Genomic DNA, 16080 nt, shown 5'->3' on the forward strand with positions numbered 1-16080 from the left:
CATTTTCCCCTCACTAATAGCAGTGCTTTTACCTCGAGGAACATTAATCAATTGGCAGATAGTAGGATCAAATGATGCGTGGAGTTCAAAAGAGGGTTTACAGGATAACTCAGCTCATTGTGAATTCGGCCCATTGTCAGTTTGGTTCATCTATACCAACTCAGACCACTGTGTGTACCAACGGTGCCCATTATGTGTATCAACATTATTAATGATGGAATCAACTCGACTGTCTTATACCAACTCGGACCGCTGTGCGTATCATCGCTGCCCATTTTGTGTTTCAACATTATTAATGATGGAAAGCATGATTATACAAGTTACGAAATGTTTATTACTTCATTAACATTGATGAGTTTAAAGGTGGGAATAACCAATAGGGAGGCGATGCCGGAATGGATAAGGTGGTGAGCGTGGGATTGGGCAGACGCCCACGCGTAGGTTCGAATCCCACCACATATCGCCTTAAAACTGCCATTTGTGGAGTGGTTTAAAGTTACCTACGTGTCACCATGGTACCCAAGTCCTAGGTGGTTACACCAAAGATGAGCTTGGGTGGTGATATGGGCCCTAATATTAGCACCACTATAAATTAAATTGCTTGCGCCTTTAAGTGGAACCTGAACAGCGCTTCCTATACATACTCTTTAAGCATACCTACAGGCGCTATAAGCCATAACATAAAAAGTTACTGCCAATCATTATTATATGTATAGAAGTGAAATAAAGCCCATTCTTACAGTGCACTGTCACTGCCAGGCTCTCTCTCTCTCTCTCTCTCTCTCTCTCTCTCTCTCTCTCTCTCTCTCTCTCTCTCTCGTCACTATTCTTCACTGTAAGTCACTCACAGGCACTCACACCTCCCAGATCACTGATCTGCACGGTACACATTATCGCCAAAAAGTCACCGAAAAAGTATTACCACTATCAATGAGCGTCATCATAGTTTTACTGTAGTAGTATACTTATATCTCAATCTCTTTTCCTCCTCAGGCCACTATCATATGATAATGTTACTTGCAAATAGCCTACATATTTCACTCTCCTTTCCTTTATAGGATACTATCATCTACTAATACATTTGTATTTTCTCATATAGAGAGTCTTTCATCGCTTCTCAGGCCACTGTCATGTGCTAATGTCATCTGTAGTTCTTTATTTCAATCTACTTCTTCTAACCTCTGGCTTCATCAGTGTTTAGCTAAAGGATGTGTAGTGGAGAAAAGACACTTATAGGTCTGGGTTACGAAACATTACGGGGTCCCGAGAGAGTACTTAAGTATTTTAAGTACGTACAAAGTCCGTAAGTGTTTAGTGAATAGCTCTTAGCATAGATACGAACTTTTTAAGGACTTATGAAATACATAACTTTTTAGCAAAATCCGCCCCATACTGAGAGAAGGCAAATTTTCAGCATCAGCGAAAAAATTTGTGGACTTAGAATAGTTTTTCCATATAAGGAACGACACGAGAGGAGTTACAGAGGATAACAGAAATTATTCCATCAATATAGCAACAAGAGAATGCAACTGTTGCGAAGAAATGGGCGCAGGAGTGGTTGAAGGTAGCTCAACAGCGATGGGTGACGGATGTTGGCAACGCTGCCTTCAGAGTATTGATGATACTAACAACGCTGACTATTGTGTAAGGTAAGGTGAAATGCCTACGCCATGACAAGGAGGCAGCCGACTGTTCATGAGTGCCGGCTAATCGGCGGACAACCGAGTTTAAAGCTGAAGGTAGGGGTGACGCCGCCACCTCAGTTATTTATAACATAAGAACATAAGAAATTTAAGCACGTTGCAAGAGGCCATCATGTCTACACGTTGCCGTCCCTGTGTAAAGAAAACTATCTAAATCCACCTATCATCCTCATCCATAAATTTCTCTAATTTTCTGTTACAGCTCCCTATTGATTCAGCACTAATATAACTTTTACCGAGTCCATTCCATTAATCAATCACTCTGTTAGAGACCCAATTCCTATCCACTTCTTTCCTAAATCTATATATCTCAAGTTTGAATCCATTATTTCTGATTTTATTTTGGCTACTGATCCTAAGAAATTTGTTCATGTCCCCTTTGTTGCAGTAGAGATTTCAGCAGAAGACAGAGTTGCAGTTGGAGACAGTCAGTAGCAGTGGTCTCTCCCGGTGTTCCTTCTCTCTCGTTCTCTTTCTCTTGGCCTGTGTGACAATAACTGAGATAGTACTCCTTAGTATCAACAACACTAGAGAGAACGTGAGGAAGAACGTAACGTTTTCCACCTGTATACTAATTATGCTCTTATGTGATGACCAGTGTATGGTCAGGTGATTCTTTCGTTTCTCTTTGTAAATAAAGCCCCCATTAAGTGAGTTAGTGACTGTCCTTCACTCTGTGTGCCTGTGAGTCTGCCATGCTTTCCAGGGTGTTTTGCTTGAGATCCGCACGCATCTACGACCGAGGGGTACGTAGCATAACACACACACACACACACACACACACACACACCAAAATTGTAGTAATGCATGTATGCACCTCCTCGGCGGCAGTCCCCCTCCCCAGCTCTCCCTGGGTCTTCATCCCCTCCAAGTGGTTCGGTCGGCCAAGCTGCTCGGGGTCACAGTGGACGACCAACTAACATGGAAGTTACACGTTACCACCACAGTGAGATCAGCGGCCTACAGACTCTACATGCTGCGCAGACTTAGTCACTGGGCACACCAGCTGATGAGTTAAAGGGGATATACATCACCATTATCCTGCCCAGACTTTTGTATGCCTCACCAGTGTGGTCTTACTTCCTCACCTCCACTCAACAGCAACAACTGGAAGATGTCTAAAAGAGGGCCTGCAGGTTCATCCTTGGCCCTGCCTACACAAACTACGATCACGCCCTACCTACCCTCAATCTCCCCACACTGGCTACCAGACACCGAGCGGTCCTCGTCAGGCTGGGTCGAGGCCTCCTGCGCCATCCACGGCTACGACACCTCCTCCACCCCAACGTGCCCCAGCCAACCAATGCCACACGTCACACAAACGACCGTTACCAACATAGTGCGATCCCCTCCATGGTGTGAGCCATAAACAACTAAGTTAAGGTTCTAATCTTAAGTCTCCCTCAATCCCCATACGTATATTTTCAGTATGAATGTACTGCAATTACTAATAAACTGTATTATTATTATTATTATTATTATTATTACTATTATTATCATAAACACACACACACACACACACACACACACACACACACACACACAGAGACACACACACACACACACACCGCGTAGTGTAGTGGTTAACACGCTCGACTCACAATCAAGAGGGTCCGGGTTCGAGTCCCGGAGGCGGCGAGGCAAATGGGTAAGCCTCTTATGTGTAGCCCCTGTTCACCTAGCAGTAAATAGGTACGGGATGTAACTCGAGGGGTTGTGGCCTCGCTTTCCCGGTGTGTGGAGTGTGTTGTGATCTCAGTCCTACCCAAAGCTCGGTCAATGAGCTCTGAGCTCTTTCCGTAATGGGGATGACTGCCTGGGTGACCAGCAGACGACCATGGTGAATTACACACCTTAGAATGGTTGTCTAGAAGCCAGCTGCTATTTCTGAGGTCACTATACAAGTTGTTTCTCTCGCGTTCCAGTCTCTTCATCAGTCGTAGAAGCTCGAACTGTAAATGTCAGTAAGACTATCAAGTTTATTAGAGAAAAGGAATGTATATTAAACTTATCAGATACAAGTATTATGTCAGGAATATGTTATGTAGAAAAAAAAGAAGAGACATGTGATTATTATACTAAAAAGAAAAATTCATGATCTAGCACACCTATGTGTAGGAAGTGTTATATAGAAGGTTACAAAAAAAAAAAAGATATGTAACGGTAGAGAAAAAAATAACAACTAAAAAGGATTGGTGATTTAATTTAATGTACATAATCAGAAACCAATTTCAATTTTTTATAAAAAAAAAAAATTGTAACACCCTAAGAAAAATAATATATATATGGGAAGCCAACAAAAAATTAAAGTGGCAAACACACACACACACACACACACACACACACACACACACACACACACACACACACACACACACACACAAAATTAATAAATAAATAAATTAATTAATTAATAAAAAAATATATATATATATATATATATATATATATATATATATATATATATATACATATATATATATATATATATATATATATATATATATATATATATATATATATATATATATATATATATATATATATATATATATATATATATATATGTGTCTCGTGTGTGTGTGTGTGTGTGTGTGTGTGTGTGTGTGTGTATGTGTGTGTGTGTGTGTTTATTTACTTGCGTATGTGTGTGAAAATTCGAATGACCTACCTCATTATACTGATCGAGGTCTTGGTCGTATGTATAATCCTGACCTGGAAAAACATATTGCATAATATGAATGGACGTTTTGATTATAAAATAGTCAGCTTCGTGTGAAAGTGTATATTGTCTATACCATTAAGAAACTACTATGACATCATATGGGTGAAAGTTGTTAAAAGTGGATCATTGCTTCTTTTGTAATTTTGTAATAATAAATGTTGATGAGGTGTATAAATATTTTGTTGATAGACTACATGCAGGCCAAGTAGCTAACGTAGCTAACAAGAATGACCCTAAGTGGATGAAAGATAGATTAAACACTATCTAAAGCGGGGGGAGAAACATATATAAGAAATTAAACGCAAGAGATGAAGTTATAAAGCAGCAATATAACGTGTGTCTAGCCTGCCCGATGGTCTGTGGAGAGTCGCGGAGGAGGGCGAGCAAATGGCCTGTACATGAGGACAACTGTAAGCGGTTTTACTTTGTAATGACCAAATGAAGAAACCGGCTAAGCTCCTTGTGGTTACCCCCCTTGTTCCTGTCCCACATGGCCAGCCCCCTGTTCCCCACCTCCTTTTGGTGGGAATTATGCAGTGACTATGAATAATGATTGGGTGTTGCATGCCTCATGTTGTGCTGGTGTGTGCCTCCGGCTAAGTGTTAAGGATTTGTGGTGGTGAATAAACCAAGGAAAATTATCTTTGTGTGTGTGTCCTTAACCAGTTGTCTCCCTGGCATGTGAGTGCCCTTCCTTGTCACTTCGCACGCTGTAGTGATTATCTCAGTCATACATCTCATCTCCACTCCATGTTCTGTTATGAGTACCCACTCTCTAAATACTTCTAAGACAGACTATTATAAACTTGTTTTCTTTCTCTGATTATCTATCTATCTATCTATCTATCTATCTATCTATCTATCTATCTATCTATCTATCTATATATATATATATATATATATATATATATATATATATATATATATATATATATATATATATATATATATATATATATATATATATATATATATATATATATATATATATATATATATATATATATATATATATATATATATATATATATACCGAGTAGCAGTACTGGATTGGGATTATTACCCAATATCAGGGTATTTATTTAGTCCAAATCCTCATTTTCTCTTCATATCTGTAGTTAGGAATTTTTATATAGGGAGTCCCTGTAGGGGGAGAGGAGGGATGACGTATGGCTGCGTGCGCAGTTATCATTGCCGCCGCCTTATAAGGTGAGGAGCGTGGTGGCGTCAATCCAGACCATCACCCGCTCTCGCCTTAAGGTACGCTCTCCAACCATCTCCAGGAGGAGCTGCAATACACCACGTGGTCTGACAAGAACAACTCATGAGATAATTCTTATGGTTACAGCACCACCGCTGTGGAACCCTCTGCCACTTCCACCACAGCAGGCCGAACTCGGCAGAGAGACAGAGAGAGAGAGAAGCAGGACGCCGCGAGGGACGGGCCGCCATTTTTCCTCTCGGGACGCCACCACACGCACCCTCACGCCACCTCGCCTACAGCTGAGTTACCCACGGTTTCCCCCATAGGTCTCCCATAATATAGGTAGGATAGATAGGAAGTTACATGACTGTGATGGGTCGTTGGTGAATTAAAGTGCCTGTTTTTGTTAAGTTGCGTGTTTATCCCTCCCCCCTTGGATTCGTTACGTCTTTTTTTTTTTTTTTTCTTGGCCTAAGCTTCACTTAGGCCCAGTACAAAAGACTGAGCCTCACGAAGGTTCAGTGTATATATATATATATATATATATATATATATATATATATATATATATATATATATATATATATATATTACAGTACTACATTCACTCATATACGCTGTACACACATGCACTTTCTTATATTTCAATACTTTCTACACTGACGATTCATAAGCACATACATGATACAAGAACACCTTCGCATATCAATCATGTCATTCATTTCATCAAGAAATATAAAATGTAAACCTGACGGTTTCTAAAAAGAAATAAAATAATCCTATCTGATCATTGTATTAGTGAAGATCACCCTAGCCTAGCCAGCAACGCGACAGCAGCCACCGAGCTATGCCGTATATTCCCCTGATATTCTTAGTGAGCTGTGAGAGGGTGGTGAGTGAACTTGGTAAGAGGCCACTAAGGGAGAAGTATGTGTGTGTGTGTGTGTGTGTGTGTGTGTGTGCGCGCGTGCGTGTGTGTGTGTGTATATATATATATATATATATATATATATATATATATATATATATATATATATATATATAATCCGTTGGGCTCCTCTGATCTCAATTTCATTTCTATATCTTGCCCTATTTCTCCAGTTCCTCTTCAGGATGCCTCTTCAGGTGCCTCTGGTGTTTCGCCTCTGACAGTTTGGGAAACCTGAGGAGATACAGTATTATGCTAATTTTCCTTGAAATGATTATTGTGTCAGACTCATCTCTGTATGTTGAACACATAACTGAGGTGATAGTGTCTGGCATGGAGGCGTACATTTCTCATTCTTTTCTCAACATAAACCTTCTAAACCTTGGTTTAACACAACCTTTCTCGTGTTCTCTTGGTTCTCTAAAGTTTTTTAATCTGTCCTTAATAGGAAAATTTTTATACATCTGACACTTCACAATCTTCTATTTGATAGCCGGTATGGCTTCCGGTCTAGGTCACTCTACTAGTGATCTGGTGTTCCTTACTGAGTCTTCGTCATCTTCTTTTAGATATTTTGGTGAAACTTTTGCTGTAGCTTATACATCTCTAAAGCTTTTGATAGAGTCTGGCATAAAGCTTTTGATTTCAAAACTGCCCTCGTACTGTTTTTATCCTTCTCTCTGCAACATTATCTCAAATTTTCTTTCCGACCGTTCTATTGCAACCGTAATAGACAGCCACTGTTCTTCTCCTAAAACTATTAACAGTGGTGTTCCTCAGGCTTTCTCCTATTTCCCACTCTCTTTTTATTATCAATTAATGACCTTAACAAAACTTCTTGCCCTATCCACTTCTAAGCTGATGATACCATCCTACATCTTTCCACGTCCTTTCAGAGACGACCAACCCTTCAAGAACATCATGCAGGAACGCCAAAGAACGAAAACTTTTAATTTTTCTAAGATTTTTTTTATCTGGGTATATAGAGAAAACTTATTAGTTTTCAATGTCTCAAAAACTCAATTCCTCCATCTATTAACTCGAAACAACCTTCCAGAAAATTACCATCTCATCTTCATTAACACTCAAATGCATGTCTCCCTCTTCCACACTCAATATCCTTGGTCTGTCCTTTACTCATAATCTCAATTGGAAACTTCACATCTCATCTCTTGCTAAAACAGCTTCTATGAGAGTTATTCTGGCCCCTCTATCTCCTAACTCACTACAAGGGCCTTATCCGTCCTTCTATGGTGTACTCTTTGCATGTTTGGGGAAATTCCACTCATACAACTTTAATAGATAAGATGGAATCAAAAGCTTTTCTCTTCATCAACTCCCCTCCTCTCTCTGACTGTCTTCAGCCTCTTTCTCATCGCCGAAATGTTGCATCTCTTTCTATCTTCTATCGCTATTCTCATGCTAACTGCTTTACTGATCTTGCTAACTGCATGCCTCCCCTCGTTCTGCCGCCTCGTTGCACAAAGCTTTCTTCTTCCTCTCATCCCTGTTCTGTCCAACTCTCTAATACAAGAATTAACCAGTATTCTCAATCATTCAAATCTTTCATTGGTAAACTCTGAAACTTCGTCTCTGCTTTTGTATTTCCAACTTCCAATGACAACTTTTTTTAAGAGGGAGGTTTCAAGACACGTCTCTAGATAATGGCTAATTCCTATCAAATCTCTTAAGGAACTTTCAGTTCCAGTTGGCATTTTTTTCTAATGTTTTGTTGCTCTTGGCAGGTCTCTCGTATAAAAAAAAAAAAAAAAAAAATATATATATATATATATATATATATATATATATATATATATATATATATATATATATATATATATATGTGTGTGTGTGTGTGTGTGTGTGTGTGTGTGTAGTAGCTACACACCTACCGAAACGATAATTCACTCTCAGCGAGGTCTAACAGAACTAGTTCAGATGCTGTGAACCTTCCCATAAGGCTAGTTGTCATCTTGCTGAACGTTTCCCTTTCTGTCACAACTAAAAACAACTCTCCTATTTCACTCAAAATTACATACACTTACAACACACACACCCTTAACTTAAAATTTAAGATTAAAAATGGCGACTCTAAACCCAGCCTCAGAGTCCCCTTCTGGGGAGGCAATCAGAAATATCCCTAGGTCGGACTTTCATGACAACAACCCCAAATGTCTTGACACCTACTTCAACTTTTTCTACATTAACTTCTATAATTCTAATTTTCAGTCTGTAGAACACCACCTCTACTAAACCTCATCTTTTCCTCACCAAAAACACAGCTGTCTGAGGCATATGATAGACAGACTACTTTGTTACGCGCAGTAATGTTTACTCTGTGTACTGCGGGGGTGTGGTGTTCCGCAGACAACCCACGCGCACCAGTCCCTCTTTAAGACAGCTTGGGGAGAGGCCTCTCACGCTTCGCCTGGCATCTCGCTTGCTTTGTTCTGGCTAGCCCTTGTCTTCCTGCAATGCCGTGACCCATTGCTGTGGTCCTTGCACAGCCAATCCTACTTCTGCACCACCTGACTCCAGTGGTTTAGACTCTAATTCCTCATCACGGCCGCCCGCTACCAAAGTTTCACCACGGCCGCTATCAGCTACCAAGCCTCCAAGCTTTCAGTAAGCATGTAATTATCAATAAAACACAAGGAGCAGACGCAAGTTGTTTCTAGTCCAACCACACCAGCACATATTGATGGTGATGGTGTGGCGTCCACAGCCCCGTGATCATCGGCGTGCCTCCAGCTTGCCCCAACTTACCACCCTGGCTATCTGTTGTTGCCCAGTCTTCTGCAGCTCTAAGGAGCTACTTAATAAGTGTCACCTGTCGTGAGTAAGACTTTCTAAGTAGAGTGGTTATTTTTCTATCAATTTTTGTGTGTATGAGTGAGTTGGCGTTCCTGCGCAAAAGACCCACCATATTGTCTTTCTCCTTTGAACACAGTCCTCTGATTGGTCCCCAGTAATGCCGAGTGTTGTGATTGGTCGCCTATAACATAGGAGCTCTCAGATTGGCTCTGGGTAGACACCATATTTGTTTATCTTGACTAAGGCACCAAATATTTATTTTTTTGCTAGTATACACATTTTTTTCAGTGAGTACACACCTACACATTATCTTTTTGTCAGTGTTGAATGCTATTAAGATTATTGTGCATGTTTTAATGTTTTGGTGTATATTATGCTGTGATTCCTCATTTACATGTGCATATATCACTATTTATTTATTTTCCGTGACTTTGCCCTAGCACGCAGTTCTCTTTGTGTCATTTTAGGGGTAACTCCTATGTTCACGTTTTCTTTTATTGTGTACTTACCATAATTATTTTAATTGTCAACTTTTCATAATTATTTCATTACATTCTTATTTATAGTTATATTAACGTAATTAATACAGCACTTTATTCATTTTATGGTGTAAATTATCATTAGGTAAAGTTCTAGTTTCTGCCCATACTTCCCTCTCCATCCCCCAACAAGCTTGGTGACAGGTGGGAATGCAGGGTTTTGGGTGGGGTACATGAAATGCGTCGGAAATGCGTATTTTTTGCGTAAAATGGAAAAATTCCCGTTAAAAAGTCTACGGAATTTTCATTACATGTTTCATGACGTTGATGACGCCAACAAGCCACGGAGCTCCATCACACTCGGAAATGAGCAATACACTGATTTGCATTTTTTTTTATTTTTATCTATACCATGTGGGCTTTTCATGGGAATTTATGGGCTAAAGGGGGTACTTTTTTTCGGGTACCTCCTATCTCAAAGCCCACCCGCTAGGAAACCGTTGCCCCGAGTGAGGAAGCCCAACCTACACTCGGACCGTGGACAGGATTCGAACCCGTGCGCTCGGAGACCCTTCGGACCCAAAAGCACGCGTAGTTCCACTGTACCACTGTACCAGGTTTGTGGGTAACTGGTGAATAGGATTCTTATTGTGTCTATAGTTCTGTGCCAATGGGAATTTGCTATATGTATTCGTAGGCGGGGCACAGCTGGGCAGACAGGTGCACAAAGACATCTGTGTGCGCAGTTCAGCCATGGCCACCAGTGACATTAGTTGTAAAGGTTGCGAATTTGATTACTGGGAAATCATTGCTCCTGCGATGCAAGTCAGTGTACAATCGAGAAGAGGACCAGCCAGGACCTTTATCCTTTCGTTAAGGTATTGTGAGGAGGGGTATTGGTAGAGGTAGGGCATATTGTGTGAAGCTATAAGAGAACCGGTGTGGGGGGGAAGGAAGCTGCCCCAAAGAAAGGATATGGTAGCTTAGGTTTATGTTAGGGTTAGGTTAGTGTTGTAGGGGGAGGTCCGGATGGGCACAGGCCCCCCCGGTTAGTTTAGGTTATGTTAGGTTAGGTTTATGTTAGGATTAGTGTTGTAAGGAGGGGTGTCCGGAGGGGCGCAGCCCCCGTTAGGTTAGGTTACGTTAGGTTAGGTTAGTGTTGTAGGGGAGGGATCTGGGAGGTAGGTTACGTTAGGTTAGGTTTATATTAGGGTTAGGTTAGTGTTGTAGGGAGGAGGGTTATGTAAAACTTCCCTATATTTAGGGATATTTTCGAACATTTGGAGAAATTTCCCTAGATTTTTAAGTCCATATATCACTCAAATATGCCTCCCCCCTAAAACCCCCGATTCTCCACAGGCCCCCAAGCTTGCTAGGACTGGAGAGGGATAATTTCAGTGAAAATTATTCATGAATTTTTAAAGTTTTCAATTTTTTCTTGAAAACGACGGTTTTTGTCCGTAGATTTTTTTTCGGATCTCCATATTTCGAGTATTTCGGCTTCCCCAAAAAAAAAACCCCACAGGCCCCCAAGGAGGGGTAAGGTGGGTGTAGGTAGAGAATAGGGGAACGGATTGTAAAGAATTATCGAAATGAGTAAAATTAGGAAACTTGTAATGAAAGTTCCGTAGACTTTTTAATGGGAATTTTTCCGTTTTACGCAAAAAATACGCATTTCCGACGCATTTCATGTACCCCACCCAAAACCCCGGACTCCCACCTGTCCCCAAGCTTGTTGGGGGTGGATGGGAGAACATGGGCAGAACTAGAATTTTACCCAATTATGTTCTTGTTAAGTACTCTTGTACTAATATTGTTCATTTTCACAGAGTGAGCGTTTTGCAGACCTGTATTTTGAGTGTGCTTGTCTAACCTGTCTGTGACTCAAGTTGTCGTCATTGTTTACCTACGTGTACACACAGCACATCTGTACGTGGCCCAACACAATTTCTCTTTGAGTGGTAACTATATATAATATTTTTTGTGTATGCTTTTACGTAGTGGTAAATCTTATCATCAACAGTTTGTCATAATGTCTGACCCTGTTGCTTCAACTACTACTACAACTTCTACTATAACTACTGTCACTCCTACTGTGACTACCTCCACTACAAATGTCACACTACCTCTTACATCTGTAGCATCACCAGCTATTAAACTTCTACAACATGACTCTTCCATTCAGAAATTCAGTGGAGAAGATACTGACACATATTCTCCTGCTCAATTATTACAGCTATGTGAGGATTTCTTAGTAACCCTGAAATTCACTCAGGAACTGACAAAATTAGCTTTGTACGTTCTCATCTTGTCCCTGAATCATTAGCTAGTGACCTTATGACTGCTACAGCATTTGACCCTAAAGTTCTAAACTATGATTATAACCAGTTTAAAGTAAACTTTTTGCAGATCTTTGGTGTACCACAGCCAAACGATTTTCAATGGGCATTTGATGCTGCACAGATAATGTTACACCACTTTGGTAATATGGATTATAGGAGAGTACAGGCTTGTTCTGCACAGTTAGTTAACCAAGCTGTTTCTTCCCTTAAAGCTTCTTGGTTTCAAAATGGTACCTTAGACGAAGAATCTTTTCGTCTTATAATGGAGTTTCAATATTACATACAGTTGCTGAATCCAGAGGAACGTCACATTGCCTCTACCCTTCAGTACAGAAAAGGTGAAAGTCTTTTGGACTTTTCCACTAAGTTAGCAGTAAAACTGCGTAGCCAACTTCCAGCGTACGTTGCGGCTACTTCTGATTCTACTTCTGCTAGTTCAGGTGTTACACCTAAAGAATCAACAAAGCAGAAGACTAACCCTGTTGTATGCCAGTATTGTCATAAGACCGGACACATACTACAACGTTGTTTTCTAAAACAACGTCACGAAAAAGCTAATGCTCAGTACCACAACACAGCTTCATCAGTGAAGTCAGCATCACGCAGTGACCATGACACTCGCTCAAGGCAGTTGTCTAGAGTTCCAAAACCACAGCATTATAGGTCTTGGTCGCGTGGTAGTCACTCTGATATCACTAAACCAGCGTTGTTGCCTCCACCGTACTATTGTATGATCCATGGCAATTGTAACCATCCTACTGTAGAGTGTAGAACTATACTTAGACTCCAAAAGCAACAAACTGTCACACCACAGTCAACTTTTCAACAGGCTGCCTTTCACAAAGCAAAGGACTAGCTACACAACCTAACACAGCATCACCATGTGTTCCTTCTTTAACAGCTACTGTTTCTCACCGTCAAAATTTTCAATGCTATACCTACAGTACACCATTCTCTGTATGGACACAGGTGCTGATGTTAGCCTAATCACTGAAAGTGCATATCTTAAACTGTTTCAGTTATATAAGCTTTCTTTTCAACAATGCCAACGCATCTTCAAAGGTGTTGAAGGTTCTCCTTTACACATTATAGGAAGTGTTCTCGTATCTGTTTCTTTTCACCCTCATGACTCTACTTTTTTGCAAACTTTCACATAGTTTCAAATTTTTTCTTGCAGTGTGATGCTCTTTTAGGCTTTGATGCACTTGCAGAAAATGATATTTCTCTTCATCCTAAACATCAGGCACTTTCTTATAAGGATGAACTTTTCTATGCTACATCCAATCTAAATCTATTTTAACAGTCACCTCCAAACGTGCACACTTTGAACAGTCACCTCTGCCGAGAGTCAAAGAGTCTTCCTCGACGAGGCACCTAACTGTTCCACTGCTAATGCAGTTGTCTCGAAGTGTTCTGTGTATGTACCTAAAATGAGTGCAGCTGTTGTTATTGGTGACCAGTACGTAGGCCCTACAAGTGCTTGCGTTATATCAGTGCGTGTCAAGGATGCCCCTGTTGGTTCCTTTGTGTTATCGCACCCTGACACTTCGAAAGTGAAGCGTCTTGCAGTAGAAGGGACCTTGTCGTCTATACGCAAGTGTAATGTTACTTCTGCCTTAGTCACAAACCTTACTGGCTCCTCTATCACCCTTAGAGATGGACTTCACTTGGGTTCATTTACAGTTATTGATTCAGCTTCATTGCAGGATTCCATGACATGTGTAGCAGCTGTGTCTTCACAGCCTTCTACTCAAAGTTCTCCTGAAGAAATTGCTTCTCAGCTTGAGCCTCATGTACAAGTTATGGATTTTCCTAATATGAAGTGTAGTCTTATTAACTTACTTGTGACCCACAGGGAAGCTTTTGCTCTTCCTGGTGAGCCTCTTGGTGTTACCAATAGAGTTGAGCACCACATTGATTTAAAACCTGACACACGTCCAGTGTACGTGCAGTCATATAGGTTACCTCATTCTCAGTGACAGATTGCTGATGATCTAGTGCAAAACATGCTACAAGAAGGTATTATACAGGAGTCTTATTCTCCTTGGAACTCACCTTACTACTTGTAAAGAAAAAGAGAAATCTTATCGTGTTGTCATTGACTTTAGAAAAGTTAACACAGTGACAGAACCAGATCATTATCCCTTACCAGTTCTTTCTGAGCTTTTACAGAACATTGGCAGTGGGAATACAGTATTTTCAACCCTTGATATTAAGTCAGCATTTTGTCAGATTCCATTATCAAAAGAAAGTCGTCCTGTTACAGCTTTCTCTACTCCTACAGGCCACTATGAATGGCTATGCTGTCCAATGGGTTTACGTGATTCTTCTTTGACTTGCCAGAGACTAGTGAATTCTATGTTCCATGGCCTCATTGGTAATGGTTTATTTGTGTACATGGATGATCTTATTCTTGTCTCTAAAGATACTGACACTCATTTGCAGAAATTAGCTCAAGTTTTTCAAAAATTCACAACAGCTGGCCTTAAGCTTAATTTGCCTAAATGTCAATTTTTTAGATCCCGCATTGAATTTTTGGGACATGTTGTGGATTGCCAAGGAATTCATACAACCTCAGATAAAATTAAAGCTATTCAAAACTTCCTACTACCTACTACTACAGCACAAGTTAGTTCATTTCTAGGTCTTGCAGGTTACTACCGTGCATTCATTAAGAACTTTGCATCTATTGCTCATCCTTTAAACAAGCTTAAAAAAAAAGATGTACCTTTTCAATGGACTTCAGAACAACAGCAAAGCTTTGATCAACTTAAGACTTGTTTAACACAGCCTCCTGTTCTAGCATTTCCTGATTACTCCTTACCTTTCACAATTTGCACCGACTCGTCATCATATGCCTTAGGAGCTATCTTGATGCAACAAGTTAAAGGTCAACACCCACATGTTATTGCTTTTGCTAGTCGTGTTCTCAACACAGCAGAGTCTCACTATTCTGTAACTCACATGGAAGCACTCGCTGTAGTGTGGGCTCTCAAGCATTTTCGTGATATTATTTACAACTATCCAGTCACTGTCTATACTGATCATTCTGCTGTCACTCAACTTTTCTCAGGAAAGAACCTTACAGGTCGACTTGCCAGATGGTTCTTAACAGTTGAGCAGTTTCAAGCAGAGATTAAGTATCTACCTGGACGTGCTAATCTAGTTGCAGATGCTCTCTCATGTAACGTTGCTATTACCGCAGTTAAAAATGTTCATAATTTTTCTTACCAGGACTTAACGTCAGCTCAACATAATGACCCCGTTTGGAGTAAAGTCATTTACACACTAGAATCTGGTGATGAAACAAATTTGCCCAAATTACCTATTTCATTAAAAGAGTTTGATATTCATAATGACATTTTCACGCGTACAGTACAAGTTTACGACCATGAAGTACAACAAATTGTCATCCAGGTAGAGAAAAAACTCTTCCTATGGCTCGCCTTAAATATTATTGACCTAAAATGCGACGACATCACTACTCATGTATCTCAATGTGTTTCTTGCGCACAGCATCAAGGTAACACTAGTACAGCGCCCATTCTTGAGTATCCTACACAAGCAGGTCCTTTTGAGACTGTTGCTATTGACTTATTGCAGCTACCATGCAGTCGACAAGGTTCTTCTTATGTCCTTGTCTGTGTAGATTACTTCAGCCGCTTTGTTGTGTTAGCTCCTTTGCAGAACAAGTCTTCTAATGCTGTTGCTCACGCTTTAGTGACACATCTTTTATGTCCATGTACTACACCAACTGTTTTGCTCAGTGATAATGGGACATAATTAAAAAATGAAATTTTGCAAAACATTTGTAAACAATATAACATAACACAGACTTTTGTCTCTGTACAGCATCCAGCCTCTAATGGTATAGTGGAACGTGCT

The 16080-nt window shown here is 40.3% G+C and overlaps 1 protein-coding gene across 1 annotated transcript in view; it reads left to right on the forward strand.

Moving 5' to 3' along the window:
* LOC123513274 overlaps nucleotides 1-2721 on the forward strand; it is a 5549-nt gene extending 2828 nt beyond the window's left edge. The window contains exons 9-12 of the mRNA XM_045270345.1: nucleotides 868-883; nucleotides 1514-1612; nucleotides 2095-2241; nucleotides 2548-2721. Coding sequence (XP_045126280.1) covers nucleotides 868-883; nucleotides 1514-1612; nucleotides 2095-2241; nucleotides 2548-2721 — 436 coding nt within the window. The remainder of the gene's footprint in view (nucleotides 1-867; nucleotides 884-1513; nucleotides 1613-2094; nucleotides 2242-2547) is intronic.
* The last annotated feature ends 13359 nt before the right edge of the window (nucleotides 2722-16080 follow it).

Source organism: Portunus trituberculatus, chromosome 35 (genome assembly GCF_017591435.1).
Source record: "Portunus trituberculatus isolate SZX2019 chromosome 35, ASM1759143v1, whole genome shotgun sequence".
Classification (NCBI taxonomy): domain Eukaryota; kingdom Metazoa; phylum Arthropoda; class Malacostraca; order Decapoda; family Portunidae; genus Portunus; species Portunus trituberculatus.